Source organism: Staurois parvus, unplaced genomic scaffold (genome assembly GCF_062004578.1).
Source record: "Staurois parvus isolate SC_StPar_1 unplaced genomic scaffold, SC_StPar_1.0 ptg000090l, whole genome shotgun sequence".
Lineage (NCBI taxonomy): Eukaryota > Metazoa > Chordata > Amphibia > Anura > Ranidae > Staurois > Staurois parvus.
Genome location: NW_028317886.1, coordinates 24739493 through 24758429, shown reverse-complemented (window position 1 = coordinate 24758429; position 18937 = coordinate 24739493). Strand labels below are relative to the sequence as shown.

The following is an 18937-nucleotide window of genomic DNA, read 5'->3' as shown; positions in this document are numbered from 1 at the left end:
AGCAGTCCATAATGTTGAAGTGGGAAAGGATCTACAACCTTTTCTAACTAATTTACAATAAATAAACTAGCCTTGATTGCATACATTTTCCCCAATTTAGCTGTGAAAACACCAAATAAGCTCAAGTGCGACCAGATGCCTTCCAAAGACAAGTTTAATCAAATTTACCTGTGCAAATTTAAGTGTCACGTGATCTCAATATAAACACACCTGTTTCTGGACAACTGTACAGTTGTTAGAAAATTAAAGAAATAGAATCATGATAAGCTATCAGATCATCTGAGATAAAGTACTGGAGAAGCACCAATCAGGGTTGGGTTTCACAAAAATGTATCCCAGACACCTGATGCCTGAAGCATCACTAAATAGATAATTACAAAATGCAAAGGATGCACAACAATGACTCTGCCCAGAGAAAGCCATTCAACAAAACTCAATGGCTGGGTAAAGAGGGCATTAAAGTGCATGTTACCCCAACATTTCATATTCCTGTGTTACCATGCACTTTAAAAAGTGTTCTGTTCTCTTTGCATTGCTTCCTTTGTGTGAAATACCTGCCTGTATTCCAGTGGCCAGACCTGTGCTGACACGTCCCTCCCTGTACAACTCTTCGCTGGGTAGATCCCTGTACTGCTGTTTCTCTTCCTCCTGCTGACACACCACTCCACCTCTCTAAGCTCCCTATACAGCTAAGAACAGAGGGCTATATATATATATATATATATATATATATACACACACACACATACACATACATACATACATATACACACATACACTGTATGATGTTTTCCAAAGTCAAGGAAGATATGCCAAACATGGAGAAATAGGTTATCTAGTATGCTATGTGAGGACGATAACCAATACAGTTTATCATCTCCTGTTCACACATTAATGTATGTTGGCAGTAGCATCAGGTTGTGGAATTTTCATTATCAGATAGTACAACATCAGTAAAGGCTGAGGGCAAGATGGATTAAGCCAAATATAGGAGGTAAACCTGTTTTCATCTGCAAGTATGGAGTACGGGTTGACCTTCCTCGTAGACACAGAAAGACCTAAATATACAGTTGTGCTAAAAAGTCTGAATACCCTGGCAGAAACTGGGAAATATTGGCATTGATATTGAAAATATGACTGATCGTGCTATTTAAAGATAGTGATCACATGAAGCCATTTGTTATCAGAGAGTTGTTTGGCTTAGTTTTAAATCATAATAAGAGAAATCACCTAGATGGCCCTGATCAAAAGTTTACATACCCTGGAATGTTTGGCCTTGGTACAGACACACAAGGTGTCACACACAGGTTAAAAAAATGGCAATTCAAGGTTAATTTCTCACATCTGTGGCTTTTTAAATTGCAATTAGTGTCAGTGTATAAATAGCTAATACGTTTTTTTTAGCTCTCAAGTGGATGCACTGAGCAGGCTAAATATTGAGCCATGGGAAGCAAAAAAGAACTGTCAAAAGACCTGCATAACAAGGTAATGGAACTTTATAAAGATGGAAAATGATATAAAAAGATATCCAAAGCCTTAAAAATTCTGAAAACTCTTGATACCAAGCCAAGGTCAGGTAGACCAAGAAAGATTGCAGCCACAACTGGCAGAAGAATGCCAATGCCGCAAAAAAGCACGGTTACAATATGCCCGACAACACCTTGACACACCTCACAGCTTCTGACACACTGTAATCTGCAGTGACAAGACCAAAATAGAGCTTTATGGTCACAACCATAAGCACTATGTTGGGAGAGGGGTCCACAAGCCCTATAGCGACAAGAATACCATCCCCACTGTGAAACATGGTGGTGGCTCACTGGTGTTTCAGGGGTGTGCGAGCTCTAAAGGCACGGGTAATCTTGTAAAAATTGATGGCAAGATAAATGCAGCATGTTATCAGAAAATACTGGCAAACAATTTACATTGTTTGGCATCAAAGCCCTGCATAGGACGCTCTTGGACTTTCCAACACAACAATGACCCTAAGCACAAGGCCATGTTGACTCTTCAGTGGTTACAGCAGAAAAAGGTGAAGGTCCTGGAGTGACCATCTTAGTCTCCTGACCTTAATATCATTGAACCACCCTGGGGAGATCTAAAATGTGCGGTTCATGCAAGATATCCAAAGACTTTGCATGACCTGGAGGCATTTTGCCAAGATGAATGGGCAGCTATACCACCTGCAAGAATTCATGGCTTCATAAACAACTATTACAAAAGGCTGCACGCTGTCATTGATGCTAAAGGGGACAATACTCAGTATTAAGAACTAAGGGTATGCAGACTTTTGAACAGGGGAATTTCATTTGTTTACTTGTTGCCATGATTTGTATTATGATTGTGCCATTTTGTTATGAGCTACAGTTGAATATGAATCCCAAAAGAAATAAAAGAAATGTGTTTTTCCCACTCACGTTTTCGTTAAAAATTTGTACATATTGTACACTATAGAGAAAGAAAACGGAAACTTCGTGATAAACAGCCATCATCCCCAGAATATAGAACAAACATACAGAAGAGACCCCCCTAAGTTAAATGGGACTTTGAAGGCATAAATACATTAACTAAAAATATATGAAATCTTTATTTTCCATCAAAGTTTCACACATATAAATATTATGGCATGACAAACCATTTCCAAAAGATCATATTGTAACATGACATCACCATCAAAGGATATTGTTTGGTTACAGAGAAAATTTATAAAGATCCAACGTGTTTCTGAGTAATTTCATTCCTTCCTAAGGGAAAAGAAAACTCCACAAAGGTGATATAATCTGTAAGAATGAAAATAGATTTGTTTAGAACACAACATATGTCTATAAGAAATATTTGCATAGTTCCAGGTATATGGATATACTCACAATATAGAGAAGTAAAAAGACACATGAATAAATCATCAACCAAACTGAAAAGCAAGGCTTCAATTTGCAACCACCTCCCAGCCAGAGCACTGGTGGGTCTCAGATACCCAGGACCCCCCCAGAACAGAACACTAGGGCCACCCAGATCACTGAAAAAAAAGGGGGGCTTGGATAGTAAAGAACAATGAGAAATTCAAACAGTGGAAAAAAGCAATTACATACAGTAACCTCTGAAATAAGCCCATTGTACTTGTGAGCATTTAGATATTTCAGAAAAATCATTCAGATCTATACAGATAAACCAGAGAACGTGTAGGTATGAATCTTCAAAAATATGTATCCGGTCAAGCCACATGGACTTTTAAAAATAATATCAACGGGGAAACCAATAAATATATGTATCATTGAACCAACAAAAATGGAGAAAAATGCATAAATACAAGGCCCTAATTCCCAAAAAGAAGGGGAAAACTTCCTAACAGATATAAAATTCTACATAATGCTCGCCACGAAAAAAATGCCGTACCGCAATCTAGGAGAATCCACACTGGCCAACAAGAGCAGGGAGTATCAAAGTGTGAAAGGCAAATATCCCAAATATATAGGAACCTCATTAAGAGGTCCATCCAATCATCTGGCAGTGACTGGCAGCATCTAAGTGGGCAGACGGCGAGAAAATGACACCTAGACACCAATCCCATGGTGCCTCAACAAGGAATGCCGCTTGGATCCGCCACCCGGTGTGAATTTCTCATTGGAGATGTTCTTTACTATCCAAGCCCCCCTTTTTTTGCAGTGATCTGAGTGGCCCTTGTGTTTTGTTCTGGGGGTTCCTGGGTATTTGAGACCCACTGGTGCTCTGGCTGGGAGGTGGTGGCAAATTGAAGCCTTGCTTTAAGGTTTGGTTGAAGATTTATTTATGTGTCTTTTTACTTCTCTATATTGTGAGTATATCCGTATACTTGGAACTATGCAAATATTTCTTATAGACATATGTTGTGTTCTAAACAAATGTACTTTCAATCTCAGATTATATCACCTTTGTGCAGAGTTTTCTTTTCCCTGAGGAAGGAGTGAAATTACTCAGAAAAGCGTTGGATCTTTATAAATTATCTCTGTAACCAAACAATATCTTTTGATGGTGATGTCATGCTGCAATATGATCTTTTGGAAATGGTTTGTCATGCCATAATTTTTATATGTGTGAAAAGTTGATGGAAAATAAAGACTTCATATATTTTTAGTTCATGTAGTTATGCCTTCAAAGTCCCATTTAACTTAGGGGATCCCTTCTGTATGTTTATTCTATACTGTACACTAATATTGTACACTATATTACCAATTCTCCAAGGGTATGCAAACTTTTGAGCACAACTGTAGTTTAGACTTCATAAAATATTTGCCTCCACCTGTGAAAGCGGCCATTATTATTACCATACATGACATAAAAATTCAACTAGGATGGTGCTTTCAGATGATCAGTGAGGCATCCTACATACTAAACTATTACAAATAGAATTCTACTGGGTATCTCAACTGCATCAAACTATATTTTCCTTAACCACTAGCCTACAGGGCACTTATACCCCCTTCCTGCCCAGGCCAATTTCCAGCTTTCAGCGCTGTTGCACTTTGAATGACAATTGCGCGGTCATGCAACACTGTACCCATATGAAATTTTTATCATTTTTTGTGACAGATAGAGCTTTATTTTGGTGGTATTTAATCACCTCTGGGTTTTTTATTTTTTTTCTTAAACAAACCAAAAACCACTGAAAATTTTGAAAAAAAAAACGTTTTGTCTTAGTTTTTGTTAAAATATTTTGTAAATAAGTGATTTTTCTCCTTCACTGATGTGCGCTAATGAGGCTGCAGTGATGGGCACTGATAGGCTGCACTGATGGACACTGATAGGTGGCACTGATGGGCACTGATGAGGAGGCACTGGTAGGTGGCACTGATGGGCATTGACAGGCATCACTGATGGGCACTGAAAGGTAGCACTGATATATGGCACTGATATATGGCACTGATAGGCGGCACTGATATATGGCACTGATAGGTGGCACTGATAGGCGGCACTGACGGGCACTGATAGGCGGCACTGATGCACACTGATAGGTGGCACTGACTGGCAGCACTGACTGGAACTGATGGGTGACACTGAAAGGCAGATCAGATGGACACTGATATGTGACATTGATGTGGCACTGAAATGTGGCACTGATGGGCACTGGCAGGTGGCATGGGTGAGCACTGAGAGATGGCACTGATGGACACTGACAGGTGGCGCTGCTGTGGCTACACAGATCATCAGGGCACACTGATCATCAGTGCTCTGATGATCTGTGTACATGTCCCCACCAAGGAATGCCAATTACCGGCTCTCCTCTCCTCACGAGCTGTCAGCGTGACAGCTCGTGGGGAGAGAAATGCCGATAACCAGCATTTCCTTGTTTACATGTGATCAGCTGTGGGAGCTGCACATGCGCGGTTAGAATGGGAGGACGTCATATGACGTCCTCCCAGAATGAGAGAACCACCTTGCATCCGCCATATTACTATATGGCGGGCAGGAGGCGGTTAATAAAAGGCAAACATTTTGTAAGTTATATACCTTCTGGTGTGGGCAGCTATAACACCTGCAAGAATTCAGAGCCTCAAAGGCAACTATTACAAAAGACTGCAAGCTGTCACTGATGCTAAAGGGGGCAATGCATTGTAGTAAGAAGTAAGGGTGTGCAGACTTTTGAACAGGGGTCATTTCATTTTTGCAATGTTTTGTTTTATAATTGTGCCATTCTGTTATGACCTACAATTGAATATGAATGTCATAAAAAATAAAAGAAATGTGTTTTGCCTGCTTGTGCATGTTTTCTTTAACCACGTGCCCTCCTTAGGATTTGCCCTCCTGAGGATTTACCCCCCTTCCTGACCATGCCATTTTTTGTGTTACGGTGATGCGTTACTTTAACATTTGCATGGTCATGCAACGCTGCACCAAAATAAAATTTACGTCCTTTTTTCCCTACGAATTGAGCTTTCTTTCAATGGTATTTGATCGCCTGTGTGGTTTTTATTTTTTGCGCTATAAAATAAAAAAAAGACCAACAATTTTAAGAAAAAAAACAATATTTTTTACTTTTTGCTATTAAACATGTCCAGTAGAAAAATTAAAAAAATCAAATTTCGGCATAAAATTTAGGCCAAAATGGATTCTGCTACATGTCTTTGCTAAAAATATCCCAATACATGTAAATTAATTGGTTTAAGTGAAAGTTATAGCATTTACAAATGGTGGTATATACTGTATATACTTGAATTTGTTTTCTCTTTATATATACTAGTAATGTGATCAGCGACTTATAGCGGGACTGCGGAAGGCATTCTGACACTAGGGGGAACTGACTTGGTGTCACTGACATCCCCAATGACACCGTATTGGTGATCAGTGCTAAAAGAAAAAGCACTGACACTGTACTAATGGCACTGGGCAGGAAGGGGTTAACATGAGGGGCGATCAAAGGGTTGGCGGTGTGTTGCTGCTTCACTGTAAGCACACTGCTCTGGATGGCTGTACAGTGCCCATGCAGCTCACGCGCTACCTGGAAATACAAAATCACACATGTGATTTTGCACACCCCTGCCACCCCTGTAGCTGTATTTCTGCTATGGGGCGGTGGGGAAATGGTTAAAAATAGTAAATACATATTACCAATTCTCCAAGGGTATGCAAACTTTTTCAGCACAACTGTAAACCAAAAACTTAAATATGTTAATATGGCTCAACCAGAGCCCAGATCCTAACTGAGAATCTATACAGTCTACTAACAGATCAAATCCAATCCAGCAGAGCTAGATCAGGCTTGACAAAAAAGGGCAACATTTTCTGGAAACTGATGTTTAAAGCTGGTAAAATTACATGCAGCCATAACTATAACCAAATGTAGTTTTGCCAAGCACGGACTCAGGAAAGGGGGCATGAAACACATATTGCAATTGTAGTCTATTTTTCTGTTTTCATACACAAACATTGCTGCCACCAAAGGATCGGCTTGCATCCATACTCCCTACTTGCTTTTGACTTACCAGGTGTACATCTATACAAACGTTCATATAGCATTCACAAATTAGAGTACTGTGAGACATTATTCAAATAAGCACCTTACAGCACCAAAAAGCCTTAAATTGTTTCACTCTATGGAGTCAAAGGGCTCATTTAACTAAAGTGATCTACTTCATTTTTTGACTCCATTTGTGAATTTGTACTTTTCTGTTTAGTTAATATTTGTTTTGACAAAATAATTTCAGTGTATGTGTCTGGTATTATTGTGTAAATCAAACAGTAAAAATACAATTTTTTGTGTTTCCTTTTCAGTTTGTAAAACTACAATATGTGGAAAAGTCCACGGGACGTAAATAATTCTATAAATCCTGTATTGTAATAGTAATTATAATTCCCTATAACTTGTGTTTTTGACTTATATGTTCTTATGTTGGCTGTCCTGTGTAATATTTTAGACTAATACAGACTATCACAATTTGATTGATGTAGCACATTTTAAAACTAACAAACAACATAAGATGTCTACTAATAAAGTGACAAAAAATGTTATGGCTTTGTACGGAGGAGCTACAAACACATTTCTGATCTTGAAACCCAGAAGGAAAACCAGTGAAGATGGAAGTCCTGTCAATTGTGACAGTGCGCCACTGGAGGGCTTCATTTTATGGCAAGTCCTTCATAATGTGCTAGTATGCAATGCAAACTATCACATTATACCATTACCTTGCAGGTAATGCTTTAAGATACATAGCTTGACATGTGGGTTGAAGTTCTATAACCGTTAAAAGAAATCTGTCCTGGTAGACAGATGCATGCAGACTACCACTGCTTTTTTAAGAATGCTAGTTTCCTGGTCGTCATGCTGACTATGTTGTTCAGCCCTTTGAATCATGTTACCACAAGTCTCTGACTTGTTTCCAGTTTTATTAGTGTATGTAGGTGGTGAGGATCAGTAGCTTAGAAAGTATTAAAACCAGTCAGCCTGCATAACAGCCTGCAGGGGCGTAGATAAGGGGGGGGGGGTGTCAGGGGTGTCTGAATCCCCCCAGAGGAGAGTTGCCAACCATCCCTGGCTGCCGCCCTTGAAATTTGGGCTGGGTAGTGAGAAGAACACAGTGGCGGGAACACAGTGGCGGTGGGAGGGAGGGGGGGCAGACAGAAAACAGTTTTGTGCAGCGGTGGAAGCAGCGAGCAGCACCAGGGCTAGGGGTGTGTGGGAGGGGTGACAGTGGTTGTGGTGACAGGAAGCAATCTCCTGTATGGCTTTCAATGAAGCAGCTGGAAGCCACAGGAGGGAGAGGAGGGAAGCAGCTTCCAGCTGCTTCATTTAAAGTCATACAGGAGATCGCTGCCTGTCACCACAACCACCGCCGCCCCTCCCACACACCCCTAGCCCTGGCGCTGCTCGCCACCTCCACCGCTGCACAGAATGGTTTTCTTTCGCCCCCACTCCCTTCCTCCCACCGCCGCTGTGTTCCAGCTACGGTGTTCTTCTCACTGCCCAGCAGCCCAGCCCCTCCCTCCATCCTCCGCACCAATAGGAGAAGAGGGGAGAGAGGCTGGATCTGCTCTGCCTCCCCCCTGTGCCAACCCGCACTCCAGTCCGTGCAGCTTCAGAGGTGTGGGCGGGAAACTGAACACAGCAGCCGACGGTCACAGCTCTGATACTTGTGAAGGAGTCATGGTGAGTTTGACCTAACCTTCCTTCCACCCCCTCTCCCGCCCTTCCATTCTTCCATCTCCCCTTTCTCACTTCCAACTCCCCTCCCTCCCTTCCACCTCCCTCCTCCCTTCCTTCCATCCTTCTAACCCCCCCTCCCTTCCATCCTTCCAACGTCCCCTTCTTTCCAACCACCCACCCCCCTTCCTTCTACCCTCCCCTCCCTTCCACCCCCCTTCTTTCCATCCTTCCACCCCCCTCCCTTCCTTCCATCCGTCCTTCCTTCCACCCACCCTTCCTTCCACCAACTCCTCTCTTCCTTCCACCCACCCCTCCATTCCCCCCCCCCCCTCACTTCCTTCCTTCCACCCACTCTCCATTCCTCCCACCCCTCACTTCCTTCCTTCCACCCACCCTTCCTTACATCCATCCCTTTACTTCCTTCCACCCCTCCCTCCCATCCTTCCTTCCACCCACTCCTCCCTACCACCCACCCTTCCATCCACCACTTCTTTCCTTCCTTCCATCCACCCCTTCTTTCTTTCCTTCCATCCACCCCATCCTTCCTTCCTTCCACCCACCCCTCCTCTCCTTCCTTCTACCCACCCTTCCTTTCCTTCCAACCACCCAACCTTGCACCCACCCCTCCCTTCCATCCACCTTTTCTTTCCTTCCTTCCATCCAACCAACCCTTCCTTCCACCCACCCCTCCTTTCCTTCCTTCCACCCACCCCTTTCACCCTCCCATCCCTCGCTTCCTTCCACCCATCCACCCTTCCTTCCTTCCATCTAAAAGGCATATATGGCATTTAAAGAGATTTTTTTTTTCTTTTTAAGATGGGAAGACAGGTCTTGATCTCCTCAGTGGAACATTAAATGTTCTGTACCTTTGGTATGACTAAGAGATCAGTCATGGCTTTTCAGCCAAGCTTGTTATGACAGTGGCCAAGGTGAATTTCTACAGAGCATCCACTAGAGAGGTGATGAAAAGCATTACTGCATTAAAGCCGAACTTCAGCCTTACCCTCAAGTCTTGCACTGTTGCACAGGCTCCTCTGCTTTCGGCCTCTTTCACATGGACATCCTGATAGGGTCCGCCTGGCCGTTTTTCAGGCGGACCCAATCGGAACCTCCATTCTCCTCTATGGAGCAGCAGATGTAAGCAGACGTGCCCATTTACACCCACAGACTTCCATATCAATCCGACCCACAAAAAAGGGATGGATGGGGATCCAAATCCCCTTCTGTCCGTCAGATCGGGTCAGATAGAAATAGAAAGGCGGTCCATTTTCATCCAACCATCCATTAAGGAGAGCGAGCTGCTCTGTGTCTGCTCTGCAGCAGCGGAGTAGACACAGACCTGTTATCCGACCCTGTGAAAGGACCCTAACTCTCCAGCTTTACAGTCTCTGGCCCACCCCTTTCCTTCAGTGGATTTCAGTTCTTTTAAACATGGAAGTTCAGCAACGTATGTGAGCATTACCTGGGTATGCATATGAAGCTTTCCTAGGAAAACCCTATCCTCCAGATTGACACACAACTATCAAAGCAGAGTGCTATGATGTCTTCAGGAACCTATGTACAGCACCCTGTTGGCCCCTTCCACTAGACATGATCTTCCCGAATTGCATAGAGAAGCACAGAGACCCAGTGATGACATCACCTGGTCTAAAAAAGTATGTAATGAAAATGGAAATGTGTTATTTAAAAACTTCATTAGCATATTGATGAGGAGTGAAATGAGGAACCAGAGAAGGCAAAATAAAAGCAGATTAAACTTCAGCTTTAATTACCTGAAAGCTTCATGAGGAGCTCAGATGCTGCTTTGACAGAGATATCCTGTGTCAATAGATTTGGCTGTGTTTCCTGGGTCTTGGCTTCATCTGGTGTGCTGGAGAGGCGTGCCTCGGATTCATGGCTGTAGGTATAACCAGAATGTGGAGACAGGGAACTGCTAATTTCTTCATCTTTAGGTTCTTCTTTTACTTTAACGGTTAGAGTCAGAGTCTCTTTTTGATTTGCAGCTACGAATAAAGAAAAAGTACTGCGTAAGAGAGATAGGTAATACACTGGTCTACACTAAATTTCTCTTCCTCAAAGAAAATTATTATTTCAAGGTAGGCAGTCTAGCACATTGTAACACTTTATGTAGCAGTTTGAAAATCATTTTAGTGATGATTACATTTGCAGTTGAACTTTTCTATAATGTCATCTGTTAGCTCTGCCTAGCATGGCTGAGAGCCAGGTAGTAAGGATCTGGCCTGCACTGCCTCTGATGTCTATTTGGGGCATACTAGATAGGAGGGAGGTGAGTAAACTCATACAAGGTTTTTAATAAAAGAGTAAACTTGTATTTTAGAGATAAGTCCATCAGAGAGAGTGCATCCTATTAGGAATAAATTGCATATTTCTATATTTTTCTACCTGTCTGCCCCAGACTGGGGATATTGTCACAACAGCTCCAATACTGTATGTATGTAAATGAGCACATTTTTTTTTATTTAGACTGCTAATATTCAGCAAATCTGGGCTACATCAAAAGGTTGTTGGCTATTTCCTTTTATTAAAATAAACAAATTATATACGGTATATACATATATATTTATTTATTTTTGTCACTGCTGTGTAACAGACTGCAGACACTTCAATAAAGTTGTCATCAACTCCAAGGGTAATATCCAAACTTTACAGTGATATTCTGTACAACATTTGGTCCAGTCTATTGGCCTATACAATATACCTAGTAAGAAGATATGTACCATTTATAGTGTGCAGTCGGAATTCTGGAAACATTTTAGCACCTTGGGATGATACATGATAAAATAACCAAACCAATTTCGGCTGCTGTCAATAAATCTATTATTTGTATGTGTGCGTGTGGGTCAGAAACTATTTTGGGTGAGCAAGGCTTATTTGCCCTGATCCCATTGTAGTGAGCCTATACAGTAGATAACCTATAAACACAGAAGTTGGGTGTGATTCTATCCTTTACCGGTACAGACGCATGCCAGTTTTCACTCAATGTTGGCATTCTCGGAAGATTAATTGAAAGCAAACATACAGTGGATATAAAAAGTCTACACACCCCTGTTAAAATGTCATGTTTCTGTGATGTAAAAAAAATGAGACAAAGATAAATAATTTCAGAACTTTTTCCACCTTTAATGTAACCTATAAACTGTACACCTCAGTTGAAAAACAAACTGAAATCTTTTAGGTGGAGGGAAGTAAAAACAAAAATAATATGGTTGCATAAGTGTACACCCTTAAACTAATATCTTTGTTGAAGCACCTTTTGATTTTATTACAGCGCTCAGTCTTTTTGGATATGCGTCTATCAGCATGGCACATCTTGACTTGGCGATATTTGCCTATTCTTCCTTGCAAAAACACTCCAAATCTGTCAGATTGCGAGATCATCTCCTGTGCACAGCCCTCTTCAGATCACCCCACAGATTTTCAATCAGATTCAGCCCTGAGCTCTGGCTACACCATTCCAAAACTTTTATCTTCTTCTGGTGAAACCATTCCTTTGTTGATTTGGATGTATGCTTTGGGTTGTTGTCATGCTGACAGATGAAATTCCTCTTCATGTTCAGCTTTCTAGCAGAAGCCTGAAGGTTTTGTGCCAATATTGTTCATAATTCCCTCTACCTTGGCTAAGGCCCCAGTTCCAGCTGAAGAAAAACAGCCCCAAAGCATGATGCCGCCACCACCATGCTTCACTGTGGGTATAGTGTTCTTTTGGTGATGTGCAGTATTGTTTTTGTGCCAAACATATCTTTTGGAATTATGGCCAAAAAGTTCAGCCTTGGTTTCAACAGACCATAACACATTTTCCTGCATGCTTTTAAGAGACTTCAGATGTGTTTTTTTGCAAAATTTAGCCGGGCTTGGATGTTTCTTTTCATAAGAAAAGGCTTCCATCTTGCCACTCTACCTCATAGTCCACCCATAGAAGAATACGGGAGATTGTTGTCTCATGTACCACACAGCCAGTACTTGCCAGATATTCCTGCAGCTCCTTTAATGTTGCTGTGGGCCTCTTGACAGCCTCCCAGAGCAGATTTATTCTCGTATTTTTATCAATTTTGGAGGGACGTCCAGTTCTTGGTAATGTCACTGTTGCGCCATATTTTCTCCACATGATGATGACTGTCTTCACTGTGTTCCATGGTATATCTAATGCCTTGGAAATTCTTTTGTACCCTTCTCCTGTCTGATACCTTTTAACAATGAGATCCCTCTGATGCTTTAGAAGCTCTCTGCAGACCATGGTTTTTGCTGTAGGATCTGATTAAGAAAATGTCAGGAAAGACCTACTAGAACAGCTGAACTTTATTTGGGGTTAATCAGAGGCACTTTAAATGATGGAAGGTGTGTACTGACTCATATTTAACATGATTTTGAATGTGATTGCTTAATTTTCAACACAGCTCCATCCCCAGTTATAAGAAGGTGTGCCCACTTATGCAACCACATTACTTTAGTTTTTTAAATTTACTCCCCCCCCTAAAAGGTTTCAGTTTTTTTTTTCGATTGAGTTGTACAGTTTATAGGTCACACTAAAAGTGAAAAAAGTTCTGAAATTATTTATCTTTGTCTCATTTTTTTACATCACAGAAACCTGACATTTTAACAGGGGTGTGTAGACTTTTTATATCCACTGTAGTTCAAAATTCTCTAACATGAAAAGAAACAGTAAAGAAGCACTAGCATGCATTCCAAATGATTATACATTACAAAATAAGCTATTGGCATAGCAATAACTTGCAGTTATTTTTTTAATTCCCTGGCTGTACTGGATACAGGCAAGCAGCAGGCAGCATCATGAGCAACAATAGTAATAGTACAGCATCAGCAGGCTTGGAAAGAATGGTTGATCCTGTTGAAATGAAAAGTCATTGTGACTTGGACAGTGTAGATAAGGCAAAATGTAAAGGCTAATATGATCTCCTTGGGCTTTGTCCAAAGTAATATGTCACACAGTGTGTATATTCAATTTGCAAGAGAAGCCAAGGGTTGAAACACTAAATTGTAATAAAAGTCTCCCTGAACTATTTGAGCCCATGGCTTATAATCACGTTTGGACCATTGTCAGTACTTAATCAAATTCAGCCCGTTCGATCAGCACTTTAATTATAACTGTTACAGTAGGTTTACTTTTAAACAGGGGCACACAATATATTGAGATGATAATATGCAGATTTCACTAGCTGAACAGAGCTATTTTCAAAATAAAATGAATATTGCAGATGCAGTGATTATCAAGATAAAACACTTAGATAAATTGCTTACCAAACCTAGATGTTGTCAGCATTTGTCCATATTTTACACTATTCTCTGGCATATTTATAAATGGCATGCAACTGATTTTGCACAAATTTTTTTTTGGTTTTGAGTACAGGTACAAAACCAGAGGATGCCTGATCTGGGTGCTATGGAGAATCCAGTTTTTCCTTCAGATGCTTTTGAACATTAAAGGCTAAGTTTGCCTTTTCCAGAAAATAGCATGAAGTTAAGGGGCCCAAGTACGTATTAAAAAACTGCAGCATTGCAAAATGTCATTAATGTTACTGTCATACCTGTAAGTCATTTGAACCCCATTGGGAGCCTGGCTAAAAAGTCCCTGTTAGCAACGCCCACATCCTGTCTTGTTGCTAGAATGGGAAAACCATTGGATGCTCACTCCTAGCATCACAAAATTGAAATACAATTTTTGCATCCGAGCATCAAGGTTCTAGATATTGCCAAGGATGTGGATATTGCAGCTCATTTAGGGGATGACCATTTTATTCAGTAAAGCTGTAATGCTATAGATGTTTATGTCTCTATTTTATTTTGATATAACACTTCCCTGGTAAAACTTACATAGAAAGTGTGTATGTAGATTAGTGGGCTTTCCTCTGAAAGCAGAAATCAATCCTTGTAGAAGGTCACTTGTTGTTACTGACAATACTAATTTTTTTTCACAATTCATAGTATTGTCCGTAATTAGGATGATGCATGTTTTATAATGATTATGCACTCACAATGACCACCCTGTTTGGAGCATTTAATTTCAATTACATTTGTTGTTACTGCACTGGTGTGAGGAAAGGCAGTTTTAGGCTAGGTTCACACCTGTGTGACTGATGTGGCTCAAGTTTGTGCAGACACAACAGCTTATTAATTTGAATGGACTGCTATATCTGTGGGAAACGCAGGAAAAAGTTCCCTACACCTTTTTAAAATTGCAGCCACATGGAATTTGCATGGTGCAAAAGCATGCGTGCGATTTGCACACATTCCCACACCAGCATATATTTGAACCTAGTCTTTAATTAGAAAATATAGCACACACAGTACTAAGTTTAAAGCGACCCTACTGTGAACGTTACACCTTCCAAAACAAATACCATGCAAAAGAAGGCTATAAATACTTACCTTTGTGTCCATGCTGCCATACACTGTTCCTTCCAAGAGGAATAGTTCTCCTGAAGTTCGCTGGGATAACAACACTTTAGGAGTGTCATCTCCTGGACCAAGGAGTGTATTTGTATTGGGAAATTTGAAATTCATGACAAGATTGACTAGGGGGAGGTGTTTAAAAGTATTAAATTATTGGGTCTTATGTTTGTACTTTTGTTATAGGAGCCAAATACAATCCATTAAGTATTTGTGAAGTATTGTATATCATTGTTACTGCACAACTCCCCTACAGCCAGTGGCATAGCAAGGACGAGGCCCACAGGGGAGGTTGCCCTGGGCAAAAAAATTCTTAGGGGCGCAAAATCATACCTCCCAAACATCCTGGAATCCAGAGGACCATCCAGGCATTTTGTTGAACAAGTTCTGGCACTTGGCTCCAAAAAAAACTGGCAGAGAAGTGCTAGCACCAGGTATCCTGGGAACCTGCAATGCATCTCCGTCAGGGCCCCCCAGGTCCTTGGCGCTGTGATTTCCCTTTCTGCAGCAGCTGACATTTCTCTCCACTGGCAGCATGTACAGTGCATCCAGAAAGTATTCACAACATTTAACTTTTGCAACATTTTTGTTACAGCCTTATTCCAAGATGAATTAAATTCATTTTTTTCAACATTCTACAAACAATACTCAATAATGACAACATGAAAGAAGTTCATTTTGACATCTTTGCAATTTATTAAAAATAAAAAAATAAAAACACATGTACATAAGTATTCACAGCCTTTGCTCAATACCTTGTTGAAGCACCTTTAGCACCAATTGCAGTCTCAAGTCGTTTTGAGTATGATGCTACAAGCTTGGCACACCTATTTTAGGGTAATTTCTCCCATTCTTCTTTGCTGTACCTCTCAATCTCCATCAGGTTGCATGGGAACGTCGGTGCACAGCCATTTTAGGGTCTAAACCATTTCCCCAGTCTAAGGTCCAGAGCTCTCTGGAACAGGTTTTCATCAAGGATGTCTCTGTACATTGCTGCATTCATCTTTCCTTCAATCCTGACTAGTCTCCTTGTTCCTACCGCTGAAAAACATCCCCACAGCATGATGCTGCCACCACCATGCTTCACTGTAGGGATGGTATTGGCAAGGAGGTGAGCGGTGCCTGGTTTCCTCCAGACATGATGCTTGACATTCAGGCCAAAGAGTTCAATCTTTGTTTTATCAGACCAGAGAGTTTTGTTTCTCATGTTCTGAGAGTACCTCCAGTGCCTTCTAGCAAACTCCAGGCTGGCCGCCGTTTGCCTTTTACTGTGGAGTGGCTTCCATCTGGCCACTCTGCCATACAGGCCTGATTGGTGGAGTGCTGCAAAGATGGTTGTTCTTCTGGAAGGTTCTCCTCTCTCCAGAAATATTGGCGCTCTTTCAGAGTGACCATCGGGTGCTTGTTTACCTCCCTGGCTAAGGCCCTTCTCCCTCAATAGCTCATTTTGGCCAGGGGCCTACTCTAGGAAGATTTCTGGTGGTTCCAAACGTCTCCCATTTATGGATGATGGAGGGCACTGTGATCATTGGGACATTCAATGCTGCATAAAGTTTTCTGTACCCTTCCCCAGATCTGTGCCTTGATACAATCCTGTCTTGGAGGTCTACGGACAATTCATGGGACTTCATGGCTTGGTTTGTGCTCTGACATGCACTGTTAACTGTGGGACCTTATATAGACAGGTTTATGCCTTTCCTAATCATGTCCAATCAACTGAATTTCCCACAGGTGGTCTCCAATCAAGTTGTGGAAACATCTCAAGGATTATCAGTGGGAACAGGATGCACCAGAGCTCAATTTTGAGTGTCATGGTAAAGGCTGTGAATACTTATGTACATGTGGTTTTTTTTCCCGTTTTTTATTTTTTATTTTTTGAATTGCAAACATTTCAAAACTAACTTCTTTAACGTTGTCATTATGGGGTATTGTTTGTAGAATGTTGAGGAAAAAAATGAATTTAATTAATTTTTGAATAAGGCTGTAATATAACAAAATGTGTCAAAAGTTAAGCATTGTGAATACTTTCTGGATGCACTGTAACAATACACATCAGAGCTGAGGGAAACTAGGCTCCTACTCAGTTCTGACATGTATCATACACATAAGGAGGCACGTCTCCCTGTACAGCAGTGTTTCTCAACTCCAGTCCTCATGGACCCCCAACAGGTCATGTTTTCAGGATTTCCATTATTTTGCACAGGTGATTTGATCAGTTTCACTGCCTTAGTAATTACCACAGCTGTTTCATCTAAGGGAAATCCTGAAAACATGACCTGTTGGGGGTCCATGAGGACTGGAGTTGAGAAACACTGCTGTACAGAAACATGAAATTTTAAGGTCTGTTTCAAGGAGGAAAAATTGCACTGGGTAGGCGGGCATATGACCTGGAGGGGGTGTGGGGGCACAGATAAAAGATTCGTACTGGGGGTGGGTTTTTGATAGAAACAGTGATTGGGGAAAGGGGGGGGGGGTGGTAAGAGGGTTTGTGCTTGGGGGCAGTTTGAGAGGGGAGAGAATTTGTTCTAGAAGGGGAAAAGATGGTTGAAGGGGGAAGGATTTTTGCTAGAAGGGGGATAGGAGAGAGCAGGATTTATGCTAAAAGGGGGAGTTGGGAGGATTTGTGCTTTGGATTTAGGTGTAAGGTAAGGCAGAGCTTTTCCTTCTGTGTATTATATATATTTTGGAGGACAGGACTCAGGGAGTGCTAATGGTCCACGTGTTAGGGGGAATATTTGCCTTGAACTGGGTACTTGCAATCCATGCTACACTGTCTACAGCAGTTATGGATAGTCAACCTTTTTGGCAGAGTGGGTACATTTCAACCCTCTATGTTGGGAGCAATGGTAAAGAAGGAGCTCCTTAGATTTTGTACCTTGATGAGATCCTACATCTATTGTTAGTAATACATATGATCCACAGGTGCTCATTAAAGACAGTTATGTTCTAACTTAAAATATAATTTAGAAATGTATACTTTTAATACACAAACTTAAAGTGTACATATAAAAGAGCAAAAACTGCTGATGAAATATTTCAATTATATCCACATACTGCATGTTCATACTACCTTCATAGTTGACAATAGTTGCTAACCTGAAAACCTGTTCTAAACCTGTTCTGAAGATCTGCCTCTGGAAATGTTTTCCTTGGAAAACCCTGTTTTTTCTATTTGCTGGATTAAATCGTTCTCATGTCTGATGCGCTCTCTCTCTCTCGATATTTCAGTTCTGGATAGACACTGGCAAGACAAGTCCCATGCTGATTTCCTTTATTTCTCAGTGAGTTGAACGTGGTAAGATATCACACCAGAATTCCTACGTTCACCCACCTCCCATGGCCATTACAAAGCCAAATCTAGAAAGCACAAATAAATGGGTCATCCAACAGCAGGAAAGTAGCTTCAGGGGAAAAAGAAAATAAAATCTTTCTAAAAGCTTCCACCCTCCCAAGCAATGGAAGCAGCAGTGTAGAATTCTACAAACCTGTGTCCATCCTAAAGTGAAATACAGTGTCTTGAAAAAGTATTCCTATCCCTTGAAATTTTCCACATTTTGTCATGGTACAACCAAAAATGTAAAATGTATTTTATTGGGATTTTATGTGATAGACAAACACAAAGTGGCACATAATTGTGAAGTGGAAGGAAAATCATAATTAGTTTTTGGTTTTTAGAATTTTTTACAAATAAATATCTGAAAAGTGTGGTGTGCATTTGTATTCAGCTCCCTTTACTCTGATACCCCTAACCAAAATCTAGTGGAACCAATTGCCTTCAGAAGTCACCTAATTAGTAAATAGAGTTCACCTGGGTGTAATTTAATCTCAGTATAAATACAGCTGTTCTGTGAAGCCCTCAGATGTTTGTTGGAGAACATTAGTGAACAAACAGCATCA

General features: G+C 41.1%; 1 protein-coding gene across 1 annotated transcript in view; it reads right to left on the bottom strand.

Annotated features, from left to right (window-relative positions):
- Window positions 1-18937, bottom strand: part of ZNF827 (zinc finger protein 827) — a 318427-nt gene that overhangs the window by 119163 nt on the left and 180327 nt on the right. Inside the window, exon 5 of the mRNA XM_089670488.1 lies at window positions 10387-10617. Coding sequence (XP_089526614.1) covers window positions 10387-10617 — 231 coding nt within the window. The remainder of the gene's footprint in view (window positions 1-10386; window positions 10618-18937) is intronic.